The 19,874-nt window shown below is 39.0% G+C and overlaps 1 protein-coding gene across 2 annotated transcripts; it reads right to left on the bottom strand.

The window, feature by feature from the left end:
• Window positions 1-208: 208 nt before the first annotated feature.
• Window positions 209-18,428, bottom strand: CCNJ (cyclin J). Of its 2 annotated transcripts, none has more exons than XM_057506167.1 (6): window positions 18,248-18,428; window positions 17,490-17,599; window positions 11,523-11,733; window positions 4,123-4,422; window positions 3,877-4,000; window positions 209-3,256 (listed from the first exon to the last, which is right to left on the bottom strand). In XM_057506167.1, the coding sequence occupies exons 2-6, from the start codon at window positions 17,556-17,558 to the stop codon at window positions 2,845-2,847; spliced, it is 1,116 nt and encodes a 371-aa protein (XP_057362150.1). In that variant the 5' UTR covers window positions 17,559-17,599; window positions 18,248-18,428; the 3' UTR covers window positions 209-2,844. The 2 variants fall into 2 exon arrangements, with proteins under 2 accessions (XP_057362150.1, XP_036742396.2); XM_036886501.2 differs by having other exon boundaries at window positions 3,877-4,036; window positions 18,248-18,424.
• Window positions 18,429-19,874: the final 1,446 nt, after the last annotated feature.

The following is a 19,874-nucleotide window of genomic DNA, read 5'->3' as shown; positions in this document are numbered from 1 at the left end:
TGTCCAACATAATTTTTTGGGCTGTGATGCTTAGTATTTAATACATAATGAATGGACAAATATTTGCCACCACTATGATTATATTCTACATCTGGCTGGTTCTTTAAGTAAAGTGTAATTATGATCCAAGTCTGACTTAACAATGACATAGTTCAATGAAGCTGCAAGTACACATCAAATTTATATTTAAAACAGAACACCAAAACCATTTTACTGAAAACTAGTTTTATTTTAAAATTAAGTGCATAGCACTCATCTAATTCCATTGGTGTAGACTTTAGCACCATACTCGCTATTTGCAATTAATGTTATAACACATACATTTGGTTTGCAGTCTGTACTTGCGTAGTGTTTATTTAGTGGACTTTGGTAAAGCCCTTTATACATATTAATCTCTTCACAGTATACATTTAATGATGGTCCAGTAATCTCAAAAAAAAAAAAAAAAAAGACCTAAAGACTAATCAATAAATTAAAACAAAACAAAACCCACACAACTCCCCCCCACCCCCCAAAGCTAGCAGTTGTGAGTTGTATTTATACTGAAATATAATGTTTTAAAAAATAGTTCTGGGTTGTCCAACCACCCCACCTTGGGTAGGCAGCAATAGTAACCAATTAATTATTTTATTCTACCCCCCCAAATTAATCCAGTGTTCTTTAGTTTTTTAAAATATAAACTGGGAAAGCGTTAGTAGAAGTGTTTTTAAAAGGCATATTCTATAACAAGAATGACATTTAGACCAATCAATAAAAGCATTTGACGAGACATTAAATTACCATAGGCACCAGTTGTTGTTTCAAGTTGGGATCTCTATCCCAGTATCTTACATTCATAGTATTACTGAGGTAGTTAAAATACTGAAAATTGGACTCTAGATGCTGGGTTCTGAATGTGAAAGATATATTATTCTCTTTTGAACCCACTTCCCCCAAATAATTCAAGTTCTCTTGAGATGAGAAATACCAAAATCCAATTCGCAGCCTTCTGTAAGAGGAAAAGTGGTACTTTCAGAAAACAATTTTCATGCTTGAAAACTGCCATGACTGAGTGTTCTTACCTGAGTGGTTTTTTGTTTTATCTACCAGACTAATAAGTCCACATCATGCCCTATGTACTCTATTTATAAAAGTTACCTTCTTTTAAAGAAAGGACATTCTCTTAAAGAATTCATGCTGGCAGAAGCTATCCACCCACATTCATCCACTGGAGCCATCTGGATCAGTCCATTACTGTGTTGAGGCCCTTCCCTTACCAACAAAAGCCATTGGCTTGATTACTGAAGACTCCTGCTGCATACCCACGTCTTTGTAAGTTTGTCTTCAATGCATATTGTGGCAGTCACATACCTGCCATGCAGTTTCCCTTCTAACTCAAGTGCTATATTAAAAAAAACACAAAACGACACACCTTAGTAATTTTTAAATCAGAAAGCTTCCCTCCACCAAATCTCTCTTCTCCCACAGATAAGAGCACAATGTATACAGTTTCAGTTAGGATTTCTTCCTTTTCCTTTTTAAGTTTATTCCCTCCAAATTCTTTACCCCAAAACTGCCCTTGCTAACAACTTATTATTGCTGTCTTCTCTCAGTACCAGTCAGTAAAATGTCCCATGGCAGTTCTGGGGCCAATCTAATGAAAGTGGCTACTGAAATTTAGTAATCAGTACTTTTGCCAGTTCACAATGACTAGGTGGATTCAAAGCTGCTTATAAAACCTGTTTTCCACATAAAGAAGTGCTGCTCTAGAACAACCTGAGAACTACCCTGGCCACATTCCACTTCAAAATAAATCTATGGGACTTTATTGTAGTACTGACATTTTACAATCATGCCTTTCCTTGGAAAAACTTTTTTTAAAGTAATATCAAATCTGAGTATAAATCATTGATTGCACTGAGAAATGCAAAGCCTCTATATGTATTATGAATGACAGGAACCACCTCTTCATTCATTCTAAGCTACTATTATGTTCTCATTTGAAAACATATCCTAGCAGGAGTATGTAACCTATGTTATAAAGGTAGTTCATACTACAACATTCCCAAAACATGTTGCATTACAGTTAAGTGTTTCCAAGTAGTACAAATTCCCTGAGTTAAATGTGTTTTAATTCTAAAGATCTGAGGTTGATCACTTAGCAGAAAAAAACAACAAAAATTTGACCATGATTTTACTGTAAGGAATCTACTCCACTCTTAATCTTAGTACATAAATCCAGATACCCATACTGTCTGTGATAAAAAGTTATGAAGAATTACCTAATTTTTTTTTTTTTACTGAGCAGATTGGCATAGTATAGCTATGAATTCATGAGTTTAAACTTAGTCAAAAATTCATTTGTAGATCAAAAATGTAACTCAAAACTGCAGAATTAAAAAAGGACCTCTTCAAAAATTAATACTGTAATTTTCCTTCATAAAAAGAATATTTGGCAAGTCCACAGATAAACATTAGTCTCTAACACAGAAGCCAACATTAGGCCAAAAGCCTACCACAGGTCAAATCTCAAAATGGAAAATTGGAGTCTGTCCAAATTTCCTGTTGTATTGAATATTTTTGAAATATTTTTTTGAAATATTTGGACCATCAGCCAGGGCTGGAACATTTTTGTTATAGAGGAATTTGTCTTAACAGGATTTGACATACATACTGTTAAAAGTATTTGCGGAGTTTTCTCAGTCTTCCCAGGTACTCACAGTGAATTGAAAGGGATATTCAGTCTTCTTGCTGTTGATTTCTGAAGCAACTTGAATCCCTTTTCTTTTAAAGAGTCATGTACAAAGAGCCCCCAGAGCTTCAAGTCACAAAACAGTCTGGGTCAGGTATTACCTTCACATAAAATCACCTTTCAAAGCATGGAGTAATACAAGGGTAATGTTCATTTATCTGGTAACTCCGGTTATAAGAAACATTCAGACAGGGTTTAACTTCTACTGGGATTGCCAGTGACATCCCAACACCAGTCTGCACATGCCCCAGGCCCTGAACACTAGTTTGGAAGCCAGCAGGACATGTCTGTAGTGTGTAAGATGAGGTGTGTGTGGTAGACACAATCTGCTGACAGCCCGGTTGTTCTGACATAGGATGGCGATACTGCAGTGCGGTCTGATGAGTCTGATGGAGATACTGAGGCTGCTGCCCATGAACTGGCCGCAAGGGCTGGGAGGGTGGCTGGAAGACACTTAGCTGTGCTGGCTGAGGTCCTGCCTGTCCTCTCTGTTTGTTTGCTTCTTTCACATCATTATCATGAGCGCTGCAACACGCAGAGAAAGGACACTGTTAATTATGTTACTTGAGGAGAATTTACAAGGAAGTCATATACCACCCCCAACTCTTTAACAGCTGACTCCATGGACTGCCCCACTGCCTAGTTGTACAGTGATTGCAAGCGTAATTTCACCAACAGTGAGATCTCACTATTATCATTCTAAAAGCTCCCTCCCTTGGTACAAACCTTGGAAACTGGCTGCTGGTAGCTTTGAAGGCTATTTCCAGCTTGAGAGTAATAAGCACTTAAATTTGGCTGCTACTTTGGTGACATCCTGGTAGTCCCACAATTCAAAGATGCAGAAATGGAAAATGGAGAAAGATTTGCTTGGACTGATCTCAAGAGTTCTAGGCTTACACAAGAGCAGCTCCTTTCCTATCATGTACCCAGAATCATACCGGCAACGACAACCTCTTAAGCAGATAGCCAAAATGGGCTCCCTTCTACCCAGTACTGCTCATACAGCAGCTTGCTTATGGCAGCAAGCAGCTGTCAGAGCAAATATCCTAAGAGTTCTGTGCTTTTGAGAAACTGTTTTTAGGGCTGGTTATACATGAAGAAAAATATTAATGAGAAATTACAAACACAGGAACAAAGAGGCTTACATCAATAGCCGTTCTATGCACTGCACTAAGAAATCCCAGGAGTAAGCAGTAAGACGATGCAGTCTTGTAGGCCATGTCGGAGAAAGACGAAGTATAATCCTTGAAGAAGCCACACATGCAGCAGCTACTAAAGAAGGTGCATAATTTAGAAAGGCATAATCTGTGGAGACATCAAAAATGAACTTAAGCAACAGAATACAAAGTCACAAGCCCACAAGTCACTTACTGGCATCCACAGCCACTCACCTTGCAAAGATACTTCCAGGAAGTAATCTGCATACTTGGCCATATAAAGTTTAGTTTTTTCCAAGCAAATCATTGGCCAACCATCATGAAGATCTGTTTCGTGGACTGCTTCAGAGAGATAATACTCAATGAAATGGGCAGCTGTTGGAAGGCAGAGGTTCCACTGAAAGGTTTCTAATAATAATAGTTCCATATGTAGCAAATTTTGTTTTGTTAATACTAGATTCATATTAGTCATACAACCCAGGCTGTTGAGCTGCTCCAGCTTAGGCACACTATCTTCTTTTTCTTCAAATTTACCTTTTAAGGAAAGTCGGTGGGGGGAGAGAGAAAATATTAGGCAAGTGATTATCAGGTCTAGTCACTTAAATGGGATGTGCTGCCTTACTGCAAATATCTAGATCCAAAGACATTACTTCCCCTGCCTTGGGCAGATACAGTTGTGCCAGAACTAGGGGGCTGTCCCATTTGCATGTTTTTCTCTCCCAGTGCTTCCGTCCACCACCCATCACCCTCTCCTAAAAAAATGGGACATGTGTTTTGATCTACGTCCTGTTGTGTAATGAAAATAGTCATATGTGCCAATGAGAAGACAACGCTCTCAAATCTCACCAGCTGATCCTTTTAGGAAATCTCTTTTTGGGGGAAGCTGGTTGTTGGTAGAAGAAAATGATTTTATTTTGGAATAGAAGTTTAAAGAATTTAATGTCTAGAGTTATCTGAAATCAAACATAGCTTAAGTTTTAAGTGTTCTATGTTGGCATATTTTTGTCAATGCCAGAGAAAGAAAGTGGGGGGAAAAACTGGGTGAATATCTAACAAGCATTCTCAATCCACCAAAAAACCTCTCTCCTTTTCTGAATTTAAAACAAAAACCTAGCTAAGTCTGTTATAAAAAAAGAGGGGAAAAACTTTATATTCACTTTTGTATCTCCTTACTTAAAACAGAATAGTAGATGATCTGATGGATGAACTTCATCATTCAAAGGCATTAACTTCTTTTCAGGAAACACTCATCTGTATGTATGACTGGCGAAAAAAAGTCCCTTTCCAGCCCCAGAATAATTTTTCTATAGATTATGTACCATCTTACACTTTAACTTCCAAGCAAGCATTTTACTATATATAGGTCATTCATTTTCAGGATTTCTAGACTTATGGATGGAGAAAATTCAAACGTTCAATTACGATTTTATTTTCCACATGGAGCAATAGAACCAAAGAGTTGCCTTTAAATCTCTTTGGGTTTTTGTTCCATGGTGGTCCACAGAAAAAGGGAAATTATAACTAAAGCCTTCTACCTTCTAGTATTAATGTTTTATTTTACATTAAGATTTAAAACAGTCATATTATATTGCAGTTACAGATTTCTCACAATAGTTTTTCCATTTATACTTGTTTAAAAATACAGTTGTTAGAATATGTTATAAATTACTGTATACAAAATTTTTATTTTACTATTTTGATAACTATACAGCTGACCATTGAACAATGTGAGGGTTAGGGATGCCAACCCAGAGTCAAAAATCCATGTATAACTTTTGACTTCCCCAAAACTTAACCAATAATAGCTTACTGTTGCCTGGAAGCCTTACTGATAACATAAATGGTTGACTAACATGTTATGTATATTACAATAAAATACACTATAGAAAATGGTTTTTCATAATTTTGCACATCTCCAAAAAATTTTTCTAACATATTTATTGAAAGAAATCTGCATATAAGTGGACCTAAGTAGTTCAAACCTACATTCTTCAACTGTCAACTCTCTATGGTTTCCTTGGAAATCTTATTATATTATCCACTTAAAACCATTTTTTGGAGAAGAGCTAGAAAGACTACCAAAGCAGTAGAAACCAGGTGAGTTTTCTCTGCCAGAAGAGGTGGGTTTACACCACACACCGAAGTTGCTACAACAAGTGGTACTGGTCAAGTTCACTCAGCCCAGATGTTCAGTGGGGTTTATTTAAGCTGACCTGCTCTAGGGCTGGGGAAAAAAAGGCTGCTGACTCCCTCCCTTGGTCTTTTCTGACTACCTTCAGGATGAGGAACTGGGTTTCTAACTACCCTCGGGATGAGGATCTGGGGCAGAAGGTTTTGTCTCCTATGCCAGGAGATTCTATGCTCATGACTTTAAGAAGAGGTTAAGCCCGAAGAAGCTTAGAATTTCTTTCATGCTTCAGAAATTTTGTACTTCTTTAGATCTAAGCCACTCTTAAACATTGCTGCAGAAAGGAGATCTAAAAATCTTACATGATTCAGACTTTTCAAGAATCCAGATAGCCCTTCCCATTTCAAATCACATAAAGCTAAATTTCACAAGTTTTGCCAATAGCTTATTTGCAGTACAGCTGAAAGCACCAAAGTGGTCTTCATGACACAGTCATCTAGTACCATTACTACATAAAGATATAGGAGAGGAACCCACTGTTCTCAGTATAACAGGAGTGGAATTCTTCAGAAAGAGAATGACCTAGGAATTTAGTTCAATACCTCTGACAGAATCATTAAGACTTTCAAAGTGCCCTGCCACCTGTGCAGCATGGGTAATACTGGCAGTATACATCAAAGGAATATTGTAGAAGTTGGATTTATTTGTATCATGCTTGAGGTTCCTCTGAAGAAATTAATATGCCGTAATTCACTGTTTAACTCAAGAATCAAGAATGTTTCCTATTACCTCCTTGAAACTTTCAACATAGAAAACAACTGTATATGTCCAGTTTCACAGCTCAAGCAACCAATACAGCAAGATTGGCCAATTAATTTAGAGTCAAATTAACCAATTCATTTAGGGTCAAATCAATGGAAGTGAAAAGGAAGACTTGCGTTTGAATTCCCAAATCTTTATTTCTAGACCAAAGTACTGCACCAGATTATATGGGACCAGCAACTACCAGAAAAGACTGACTTCTACATTATTAAGCATCTATGGGGTTTCTATATTTATAAAATACTTGGCTACTACAGTATGAAAATGCCTTTGCATCTAGATTTGCAAAGTTAATAACCTGCATACTGTGTAAATAACCATACTTGGGTTTTAATTCAGGTTTAAGTTTTCTGGAACCTTTTAATTATATATAATGATATAAATACTCAGATACCTGGATATTAAAAGATTTCAAAATGTGTGATAGTGTCAATGAGTACCTGCATTCATATCCCTAGTTTTTGTTGTGAATACTATGTGCATGGGTTTAAATCTACTTATTCACAATACCATATACAGATCACAAAGATCAGGTTTCTTCAACTGAAAGGAAATGCCAGAAACTGTGTGATTATATTGATAAAGGTCCCAAACAGGAAATAAGAGCATAGGAAATTCACATCTGCTTCCCCCAAAATAAAGAACTGGAGGCCACAGAAACAAAGCATCAGGTTGTCTTTCCTTTATAGGAAGTATTCAACAAACAAGCACTTTCAAAGCTCACGGTGAATAGCAGGCATGTGGTGGTAGGATAGGATGTCACTGTGAGTTCTGCTGACCCAGTTTCTTCTTTTATTACTAAGTAGGAAAAAGGTCATCCTTAATACATGCTAAGAATTATCTCAAATTTGTAAGACTAGCAATCTAAAAGAAAAATGGGTAAGAAACAGGAAGAGGCAATTTATAGGAAAAAAAAGTTTTAGTCTCAATAAAAATTGAGATGTAAATCAAATCAACTGTGAGATACGATTTTTCACCTATCAATGTCATAAAAAGCTTTGTCAACCCAGTATTGATAAGCAAGGAGAAACAAGCACTTGTCAAAAATGTGTACTACTGAAAGCCAATAATCTCACTTTTGGTTTCACCTTGACTCCAAGATCATTTCTTTGTTACACAAGACCATGAACAAATTATCAGAAGATTCATCTCCAAGAATGCTTCCATATTCTCCACAAGTTCAATGATGATCACAAGAAACCAAGGGGAGCATGTCAAAGAGTTGGAATTTGAGAATTTTCCAGGACAAATCATTTTTTTCTGGAATGAGCCAAAACCTTAGGGCTAGGAAGCCAAACTAAAGAGTACGGAACAGCTTATGAAGGAACTAATCATTATGACACTAACTTTTATGGTTCTATTTTCTATGTGCTTTTAGACCTATTACTCCAACTTGATCCTCACAAATTTGTAAGTATAAATATTTTTTTCATTGTATAGAGAAGTAACCTGAGACTCTAGAGTTGTTGAAAATCATACTGCTGACAAGAGATTCAAACATAGGCAATCCATCACTATAATCCCTGCTCTGAAACACTACACATCACTCTCCCCATCAGAGATAATCTGTAGGCCCTTTCTCCCTGCCTTTAACTGTGTAGATACTCAGGCAGCTGGATACACATTAGTACCTTGATATACAAGGTGTGCTTTTTATGTGGTCAAATCATCCAAAGCCACCCAACATATTAGTAACTAGAATAAAACTGTCACCCATTCCTCTCAGCTGTAGTCTGTTGTTCACTTTCATATAACAGGCTGCCCATTCCAAAGCAGGGAGCAGCTGGGGGACAGGAATGTACAGAGTTTAATCATTCTGTGAGGAGAGAAGCATTATTTGAATACAATTCATGATAACTAATCAAAGAGCTACCACTGATATCCAAACATAAGAACATACGTAAGAAACACCAGAATGCACTTCTTAAATTTAAAATAAACATCAGGTATTGAAAACAGGCTACCAGTTTAGAAGTATCCTCAGTAATGCTGCTGTAGTAAAGTTACAGATGGAGGGAGGAAAGATTGTGGCTGGCCACTAATGGCCAGCTTCTCTGATTCCTTATCCTAGCACAGAGCTGACAGCTTGAACTCTTTGGACCAGTGCCTACTTGGAGGGACTGAGACCCGGGGGGGGAATACCTATCTCACACTTTCCCATCCTAGAGTGGAAAAGGAACAGTGGAAAAGCAATGCTTCTCTCTCAGGGAATGAGGAGTCAGGGGGTGTAAGCATAACAAAGGGGGGAGGCATCCGACTATTTCAATAATAGGCGATAAACAGTTCATATCTGAACCACAGCAAATACAAATCCTAAAGCCTAGTTCCTGGAAAATGAGCCAAAAATAACTACAGATTACCATACAGATTGGATCAAATAATCTTCAGTAAAATAAATTGATCATGAGCTTAAACTAACCATGGTAATTTAAAAACAAGAACAACTGAAATTCCATTCCAACTAACCTAAGATGGTGCACAAATAAAGAATCCTTTCCCCAAACTATGGAAACTGCAGGAACTTGGCACAAATACCAAGCACTGTGTGGTGGCCAGCATTCTTATTAGATTATTCAACTAGAACCCTCAGGGAATTTCCCCAGTTAACATGTAGTTTACAAGTATCTAGTTTAGTAACCCCTAATTCATTAAGTTACTAGTAAGTAAACTTTAGTCACAAAGATGAGTCTATGAATTGACTATGCATCACTCATAATTTCGGAGTCCATCAGGAGGAGTCTCCTACTGGCCCAAACTACACTTTCAGGCATTGAGCAAGTAAGGCCTGATAGTGGCAAAAAGAGTGATGGCCATAGCAGGCAAAAGATTACTTTTTATTAATGATTCCAAGTTTTTAAAATAACCTTACATATCTGATTTCCAGTGTTTCTTGCTATAAACTGATCCTATAAGTTAACATTCTGTAGGGTAACAAGAAGTCATTCCATTTGTGGATTCTCACACATCTGATGTTTCAAGAATGGGCTTTTCAATCTTCTGCAAACTATTAAACCATAAAGGGCTTTGTAGCCAGTGATGAAACACATGGAATAGTACATGTGATTGCTTATGAGGGCGAAACCTTAATTAAAGGTTAAATTAAGGGTTAATTACAAATGTACAAGCATTACCTCTCTGGCTTTCTGGGTCAGGGGGAGAGAAGCAGAGGATGTGTGGATCTTAGAGGACAACAGATTAAAGGAGAAATGTAGATTTTCAGAAAATGGCATTCAGGTAAGAATTTAGCTGCAGGTGTGTGGGGATAAAGTTGGAAGATGAGATTGAGAAGGAGGCTGGGTTCAGATGCAAGGTTCTCAATGTTACATTAGGAGTTTCTACCTTAACCCACAGGTAGTGGGATTCACTGCTGGGGCTGTGTTTATATATATTCAGCCTGGTCCACAAAGGATTTGAAGTATGTTACAAAAAGACCTTCAAGGATACAAAGTAAGTTGTTGAGGTCATCAGATCAAAGAAAGAATAGGGGTAGGAAAAGAAAACCTGAGAAGAGATTAGAACCAGAAATGATACCACTACATACCTGCATTTGGTTTTAAGTTTCTCTGCAGTCAAAGAACAAAAAGGTGTTTTAGAAAGAACTCTGGTAGCGAAGTGTAGGGGGAAAGTTCCATAGACAGCAGCCACACTGAACTCCAAACCCTCAAGTGGGGGTCAGAGGTAAAGGCAATAGCTATTTCTATATACTACTTTGAAAATGGCTTAAATTTCTGTTGTAATGACATGAATAATATAAAAACTAAGGGTTTCACTTCAATATCAAATATAACTGTTTCATATTATTAAAAGAAAAACTCAATTCCAATTCCTTTACTCACTTTCTCTTTAATTAGGGTACTAACACACACAGTGAAATGAGTTAAGAGAAAGGCACCCAAAGGGCCCAACAGTACATTCTGCACTGTGTTAACTAATATATCAGATTCTACCTTGCAGCCTACTACATAGTTAAACCTACTGCCTAAGCAAAGGTTTTCACATCTGTAGTATTTGCATATCAACCTTCAGTTCATTAAGCCAACTCATTATGTAGTCATTAGAAGGTATTTTAACAATACAAAGGTGTGGTCCCTTTCAGACAGAGCTTTTCAACCTCAGCTCCACTAACATTTTGGACCAGTCAGTTTTTTGGGGAGTAGAGGGACTTCTATCCTGTGCATTGTAGATATCTGGCAACACCCCAGGGCTCTACTCACTAGATGCTAGTAACATCCTCCGAGGTTGTGACGACAACCAAAACTGTCTCCAAATGTTGTTAAGTATCCCTTTGAGGCAAAACTGCTCCTGGTTGAGAGCCACTGTTTTAAGACAATGGTACTCAACCAGAAAGGTACATCAGAATCACCTTAGGAACTCTGAAAAAGTTAAATACCCAGGCTCCATGATGCAGATTCTGAGTCAGAACATCCGGAGTGGCCTAGACATCTCTGTATCATAATCTTCAGGATGAAGGGCTTAAAAATACGTATGTTTTTAAAAGAGTCCAGAGCCACTTTTTAATGTCTGGTTAAAAATTACTGTGTCAAGAAGCACTTTCAACACAAACTTTCTGACACTAGTAAACTAGAATGAATAGAACATGGTGATAATTCCCTGAGTTCTAGAGAAATTTATTTTATTACAAACAATAGAAATTTCCAGTCATATAGATCTGATTTGTACTTACTTGCCAGAAGCAGACAGGAAAGTGCAACTAAATGCAGCTGCTGGATAGAGATGTCATACCGATCCATAAACAAGTCCAGCAAATAGACAGCAAGATGTCGGGCAGAAGGGCAGAGTGTGAAGCGATTACTCACAATGGCAATCAAGTCAGCAAAATACCTTCTAAGACTCAGTTGTGGGGACTGGCCTTTGTAGGAAGGCAACTTCAGCTCCTAAATCAAGAGAAACAACATTTAGTCTAACATAACCTATAGGAGAAATAACCCCACAATGCAAAGGCAGTCCCCCCACCCCCAATATATTAGTGTTTTAAGTGCCTGGAACATTTTTCTTGAGTGAAACACAAAAATAAAAAAGTTGAGTGGAAGGATAATGAATGGCATTTAAAATTTTAAACCAAACTTCTCTCCTTATTTTTAAACCACCTAGAATTATGATTCCTAGTGGCTGGAGGGCAGGGTGAATGAGGAGTTATTATTTAATGGATATGAAGTTTCAGTTTGGAAAGATGAAAAAGTTCTGAAGATAGACAGTGGTGATGGCAGCACAATGTGAACGTACCTAACGTCACTGAACTGTATACTTAAAATGGTTAAAATGGTAAATTTTATGTTATGCACATTTTACCACACACACACACTAAAATGAAGTTACATATCAATCTAACTTTGTAAGATATAAAATTTTAGATAAAACATTAGCCAGTATAATTTAGTAGCATAGCCAAAGAATACATCATCAATTGTAGTACATCCTGGGAATGCAAGGATGGTTTAATATTAGGAAATCTATTAATAAAAGTCAGAATAAAAATTCATACATAAATATGCAAAATCATCTTGACAGATGCCAAAACAGCATCTGGACAAAGGGGATGCTGGGAGAAATAACAAGAGATGTGCATTTCTTTGATGAAGGAAGGGAAGTAAAAAGATCTCAAATGTAAGAGCCAGCATCTTATTTGGAGGTGAAACAATAGAAGGATTCATATTCTAATGCCATCTATTAAAATATTATTTAACACTCTGTGAATACTAACCAATCCAAATTGAAAAGGGGAAAGAAAAGGTTTAATGATTGGAGAGAAGAATCAAAAGTCATTTTCAGGAACAAAATTGCTATTTTTAAGATGATATAATTTATCATCTTAAATTAAAATACCCAAAAAACCCCATGAAAATCAACAACAAAAAATAAACGGTAACAATTCAGTAAGATGATTATTTATAAAATTAACATAAGTCAATAGCTTTTCCCTATACTAATACCTGGTTAGAAAACAGAAGATTCCATACATAGTAACTATAAAATTAAAACACCTAGAAATAAATTCATATGTGCCCATTATATGAAGATAACACTAAAATTCTGAAGAAGTATAGAATACATGGAAAGATGGTATTTTTTCTTGGATAGGAGAACCTATTTGATAACAATGGCATTTTAAATTGGGGAGAATAAATGAATTTAGTTAAGTGTTTCTGACACATAGGACATAGAAGTAACTTATTATTTACTCTTAGTTATCAATAAGAAAAAGGCTACAAATATGAACAGACAGTTCAGAGGAAAAATAAAATAAAGCCAAAGACATATAAAAAGATGCCTTATCTCATTTGAAATTAAAGGATTATACAGTTTTTGCTTACCATGTTACATCTTACTAATTTTTGCTTATGCTATCAAGAGTGGAAATAGGAACTCCCATATATTATTGGTCAATTTGATGACTGATATAACCTTTTGGAGGGCAATTGGGTAATATAAAATTTTTTAAATGTAGATTGCTGATACCCTTTAGCCTAGCAATACTAGGCCTAGGAATTTGCCCTACATATATATGGAGGTCCGTGGTAGCACTGTTTTTAATAACAAAATAATGGAATAAAAAAGCTTGATGTCCAACAACTTGGATTGATCTCCAGAGAATTATGAGTGAACAGAGCCAATCCAAAAGATCACGTACTATCTAATTACACTTATATAAAATTCTTGGAATGATAACATTATAGAAACAAAGAACAAATTAGTAGTTGCTAGGGGCTAAGGGGAGGAATGAGGGTGGGACAATGTCAACATCCCGGTTGTGATAACTGTGCTATAGTTTTGCAAGATGTTAGCAAAGGGTATTGGGGGTCTCTCTCAATCATTGTAAGATTTCTTACAACTGCATGTGAATCTACAATTATCTCAAAATTAAAAGTGTACTAAAAAGAAAAAAAAAAGCTTGACATCCATCAACAAGGAACTGATTATATAACTTTGGGAAAGCAATTCAGTGTGGACATTAAAATAAAGGGCAGAACACCTATATATGTCGATATGGAAGATTTGCTAAACTGAGTAAGGTTGGGGTGGGTGAAAGTACGGAACAGTGAATATATATTATGACCTCTTGTATCAACAAAAAAAATTATTTGCAGATTGCTAATTTATGGGTACTTTTCAGGAAAAAAACACTAATGGTGGTAACCTTAGGGGATTAGGGAATGGTGAAGGTTGGGGAAAGTTTACTTTAAACCTTATACCATCTGCAAATTTTTAAACCATATGCATGTATCACTTAAAATTTTTCAAAAATATTTAAAAGAGTTACTTATAGGATAGGCAAATGAGCCATTTAAAATTTTTGTATAAGTGAGGAAAGCATAAATAAACAAAAACCAGTGGCTTTTAGGCTAGCCTGGCTTTGAAGAGAAAAAAAATTAATTTCTCTAAATAAAGGGAACATGCTGATGTCTCACATAGCCCCTATGCTTTTCTCCTTTGTTATTTCTGTAGATCTTTGTACATGTAGATATTGTAAATGAGTTACAATCTCAAAGTTCACCTTTCTTTGCTGTCATCATGGGGCATTTATTGAGCATCTCCTATAGCAGACACCCAGCTAACCCCAGGGATAAAAGCTAGAAAACAAGTCTCAAGCCTCTCTCTAGTAGGTGAACCAAAAGACAAATATTACTGGAATATAGTAATCACAGGGTATCATAGGAACACTGAACTGAGGAGGGAGATCCAACCCACCTCAGGGGTTATGATACTGGGGAAAAACAAAGCCAGGGTAGGCTTTCTGTAAAGGGGTATTAAAGAAGGTCTTCAAGACTCACTGGGAAAACAGCTGAAGAACGCTGGTGGATATTGTTTTTAACTATGTTAAGTTTACTAAATGAAGACAAAACAAAGGCAAGAATCCCAAGAGCTATGACTAGATTTTAATTCTGTTTAATAAAGTCTCTTTATATCGTTTTAAATTGTAAAGAACAAATGCTAACAAGGTAGCTGTCAAAATTGGTTCTCTTTGTCCAGGTACTGCAGTTATACAAGCATGAGAAAATAACCTATGCATCTCTCAACTTCCAAGTTTTTTCTGTCTATTCTTGATTCCCTAGAATTGAACTTGTTCCCAATCCCTTCTCAGGATCCCATAGCACATAGAGACCTGAAAATGTCATCTCCATCTCCAGCCTCAAGTCCTTGTCAGCTCACCACCCCAAATACTAATTCTCTTCCCAGGATGGGAATAAAGGCACAGAAGGAATACTGACATGTGTAAGTACAACTCTGTGGGATAATTTCCTTCATATTTTTCACAAAACCAGCATTGTCCCCATCTATCACAAATGCTCCTGAAAATACTTCCTCAAGCACCCAAAGACACTAGGGTACATAGCAAAACAATAAGAAGAAAGAAGACACAGGGTATAAGAGGACAGCTGCTTTGTAGGGATTTTTTTGGGGGTGGGGGGAGTAATTATATTTTATAAACACAGTACAGCTGGTACTGGGGTTGAAGGAGATTTCCATTTGTTAATTTTTACTCCTAATGTATACAATGCTATTCACACCAATTATTCCTCCACAAACTTTGGGCCTAAACCTAGAGCACCTTCCACAGTGTCTAAATAGCAACTACCCAAAGACCTAAATTCAGATGCTCTGAATTATGAGATTAGACTCCATAAAGGCAGGGATCATGTCTCATTCATTATTACCACTCACACCTGGCATCACACTTTGTACATTGAAGGTACTCAAATATGTTGAAAAAATAAATAAGCTGTGACTGTTCAACTAAATCACCTAATTAATAGCTGGAATTAACATATTTTCTGTAAGAAACATTTTAAACTTTCCTTGACTCCAGTGTAAGACAACCAGCAGTCTCTCTCCAGTTTCACAAGGTTCAAGTATAGATAATTAAAATAAGTTCTTTACAAAGTACAGCCATGGTTCAAATGTGGCTTACACAACGTTTAAAGATAAAGACAACCCAAGGTAGCATGCCACAGTTGTCCCAAGGTAACTTTCAGTGGCATTCCTTCAGACCCTGCCCTATCTCATCCTCTGACAGTTCATAAGCAACTTTCATATAAGGTTGTGTCCTATTCCTTGGATCCTCCCTAAAACCTAATACACAAAAGCATTCAGTAAATCTGCTGGGGGAGAAAAAAAATCCACTTCCAATCTCAACTGACAAAATTAACTCAGGTAATCACTCAGGATTAAAATTACATAAAATATAAGAATCAAAAACCATGGAAATCACCAAGAAAAATCTTTTAAGTTTTATGTCATTGAAAAAATAAATGTACCACATTAACATCAAATAGTTGATTTCACCACATACTAGAGGGATAAAGAACTGTCATTTAGAAAAGAAGAACATTTAAAACTAAAAGGACATATGCAAAAAAAAAAAAAAAAACCAAAACCAAATTAATCTGGACAATTTTCAAAGTGGAAAACCTGCAACTCCCTTAACATTCCTGAAACCATTCCACAGTTGAAACTTTTCTGTAGTATAATCCACCTCTTAGGGGGCTGAGTTGTATTTAGTGTGTCTCAGAGACTGAAATGTCAGAATTAGTAAGTAGATTAAGAAACTCAAACCTTAGAAAAGGGTACAGTTGTAACATTTTAAGTCAGAATTAGGTGTTGTAATCTATTTAACCTGGTTATCAGATACAAGTTCTTTATCATCGCAGGATCTCTCAACTCTAACAGTCAGCACCCTTTTTATTAAAGACTCAGCTGTTTTGCCTCTTTCTCATTTCCTATACATAATGCATGACAGGCTTGCTCTCTATGGTCAAAATGAGTCAAGAGATAACTTTGGATCTGGTCTCTCCGATTTATCAAAAGAGGCAGAGCTGAGATGTGACATACAGAATGTGACATAGAGTAAAACTGTTACTTAAAAGCAACAACACAGAGACTTTGCATCGGGCGGGGGAAGTGTATTTCCCTCCAACATCTATTAAGTATAGGTCTACTTCCTGCCTTTGATAGTAGCTGGAAAAAGCAGCTAACTCCTCCTACCTTGAGGCTTTGTGAACAGCCTGAATCTTGTAGTCTAAGGAGTAGACAAAGTAACAATTACCAATTTTTCAGTGCTTCCTATATGCCGAGCACTGTTGTAAGCACACGTACAATATTAACCCATTCAATCCTCACAATCACCCATAAGACGCATTCTATTATGATTATTATTATTCATTTCACAAATGAGGAAACTGGGAAACAGAAGATGAAGTAGCTTGTCCAAAGTCTCACAGCAAGTTGATGGAAAGTCTGGGGAGTTATGTACAAATGTGACATAACAGCTGAATGCAACAGCAACTATGTAAGTATTGCTCTGCCCAATAAAAATTAAAAGCGCACGTTATCTTTTCAAATACAATACCACATCCATATTCAACCTGGAAACAAGAATACCAGAATGTCCCTTTACATCTTCCACTCCAACTACCACGCCCCTCCGCCTCATTTAAGTTGCAGGTTCTTCTGATACATCCCAGGGAAGAAGCCAAGAGGTCATTGAACTGGAGCAAATAAGCAAACTCGCCTTTTCTGGTCTGGAAACCAGTGGTTAAAAAAACTGACGGGCCTTCCAGGAGGGGCGGGGGGCCCAGAGCCATACTAACTGGCACAAAACACCGAATGGAAAAAAGTCGGGCTTCTGGGTTACCTTGTACCGAAGCGCTTGATGAATATCCGCAGCCAGCTGTCCCCGCCACCACTGACCCTCCAGCTCCATGGGACCGGGCGGCGCGCCGGGGCAAACGCGGCAACTTCAGTCTGTAAGACACATTCAGGGCGCGGTCACGGCCAGCTCCCTCCACACGACTCCGCGCCTCCTCCCCGGGGGCTGTGCCCTCAGGCCACCCTGGGGGCTGTTCATCGTCACCAGACTTGTCCTGAAGCCAGCACCGATCCATGCCAGCTCCCTGACGCCACACGTTAAGGCCGCGCTACCCGGTCAGAAGAGGCTGGCTTAAAATTTTGAGAACTGCCCGGCTCATGCCAGTCAAAAGGGGCCTAACTTGGGCCGAGTCCCCAGGGCGCGGACCGGGGTGCGTGCTCGGGAAAGCTGGAAGGGGAGGCCCGGCTGAGGGCTCCCCGCGTCCAGAATTCGAATTCTCCCGCCGGCTCTGAGGAGCGGAGAGACTTGACATCAGTCACCCTGAGGTGAAAACCTCCCGCGGAGAAACCCGGAGACGAAAGGCTGCCCGCCTCTGGATACCCGCTGCCGACGGTCGGGCGCTCCCGCCCACCCGGGAGCCTCCCCGCGGCCCGGCCCGGCGCGCACCCAGGCTGCCGCCTCCTAGTCTGGAGGAGCGTATAGGGTCGCACAGCTCCAGAAGGGCGAACAAAAGGCCGGGCCGGGCGGGTCCAGTGCCCCGCGCCCAGCCCAGGCCTTCCGATCCCCACAGCGGCCTCCCTTACCCGGAACCGCGGCCCTCACAGCCCCAGCCCCGCCGATGTGCGGGGGACGCCAGCCCCGCTCATGCTGCGGACAGTCGGCCGTGAAGCGCCGGCCTCAGCTCGGGCTCAGCGCCGGTGCGCTCGCGCCGCCCATTGTTAAAGGACCGGCAGGCGGCTCCGCGTACAAAGCCAGCGCGGGGGCACATGCGGCCCCGCCGCTGCCAATCTCATCTCGCGATACAACCGGGTCACCCGAGCCGTCCAATCCGCGGTCGGGCTGGGTCCAGGTGCAGCGCCCGGCGGCGGCAGCTCTGCGGCCCCAGCCCGGCCTGGGCAGCATCCGTGAACCGGCCGGCCTGACCCCAGGGACCGCGTTGCGGAAGCGCTCCGCCACCACCTACCGCTAAGCCGGTCTAAGGGGCGGACAGAGGTCGCATGGGATCGCCGGAGAAATTAAAATGTTGATCGCCATTACAGTAGCCAATCCGGTCGTGCCACTCACCTGCTCAGAGCCTTCGAGGGCTCCCCGTTGCCCGCGGAGGAAAATTGCGATGCCTTTGCTTGGTGTTTAAAATCATTCACAGCATGGATTCAATCTGCCTTATCTCACATCACAACAGCCGTATTCATTTTAGGGGCTCCTCAATGGGATTATCAGTCCCTCCATATGTGCCTTAGCTGTTTCCGCAGCCCCTGAAGTGCTGTCTCTGTGAAATGCTCTTTAAATTCCACCTCAAAACCTACTCCTAGAAACCTAATCAATCTTAACCCCCTCCCTGTTAACGTTGCTTTGGAGATTCCCAAGAACTTTAAATGAAGGGAGTTAAGATTACTTTTAGTAACCTAGCTTGTCAGAGTGGTAGTGGATGTAATTAACCATCTGCGGTCGTAAATTAGGAAACTACAAAACTGTGGAAACACTTCAACATTAGGTAAGGTGCTGGGACCTGAGATGTGATTACAGAAGTCTATAATCAACTGTATTTTAACCTGTTTGGTGGACTATCACAACAGATGTAGATAGTTAGTCCTAGACAGTGATCCTGAGTTTTCTGAGAATGTAGATCCTCTTTTAATATTAAAAAATAAGTCATGGACCCTACCCCTTCTATTTAGACTCCTTTGTCCCAAAAGACTCATGATAAAGAGCTACTACAAAGTGATGAATGAATGTTACATATATCTGAGTTTTATTTACTGCAATGGCATCTTCATACATTTGAAGAACAGCTTCAACTATGTATGTGCACCATGTGAAACAAGGCTTATGTCCAGGGGAGCAGGGATACAGGAGTAATGACAAGACAAGGAAAAACTCAAAAGCAGAAATTGGCAGAGCCCAGCCTTGCCCAGTTGTCCAGGGAGATGCTGCCTATCTCAGTTGCATGGGTTCCCTAGAGAAGAGATGGGCACATGAGGCTAAAAGCTTGATGCCATTTATAATGTCATTTAAATAGTACTTACGTCCTCAGGTTCTAATTCATGTGCACTAAGCAACTTAACGGCAATAATTTGGCTTCCCAATAACTTAAACATCCAGGTCCTATTTAAGAACTCTTCCAGAAAATGGGTCACAAACTGTAATCATCAGTGTAATAAGTACGTGTCTCTCAAGTTTTCTACTTTGAAGATGTTATTCACTGGGAGA

The sequence above is a fragment of the Manis pentadactyla genome, chromosome 8 (genome assembly GCF_030020395.1).
Source record: "Manis pentadactyla isolate mManPen7 chromosome 8, mManPen7.hap1, whole genome shotgun sequence".
NCBI lineage: Eukaryota > Metazoa > Chordata > Mammalia > Pholidota > Manidae > Manis > Manis pentadactyla.
This window is presented reverse-complemented; position numbering and strand designations above follow the sequence as displayed.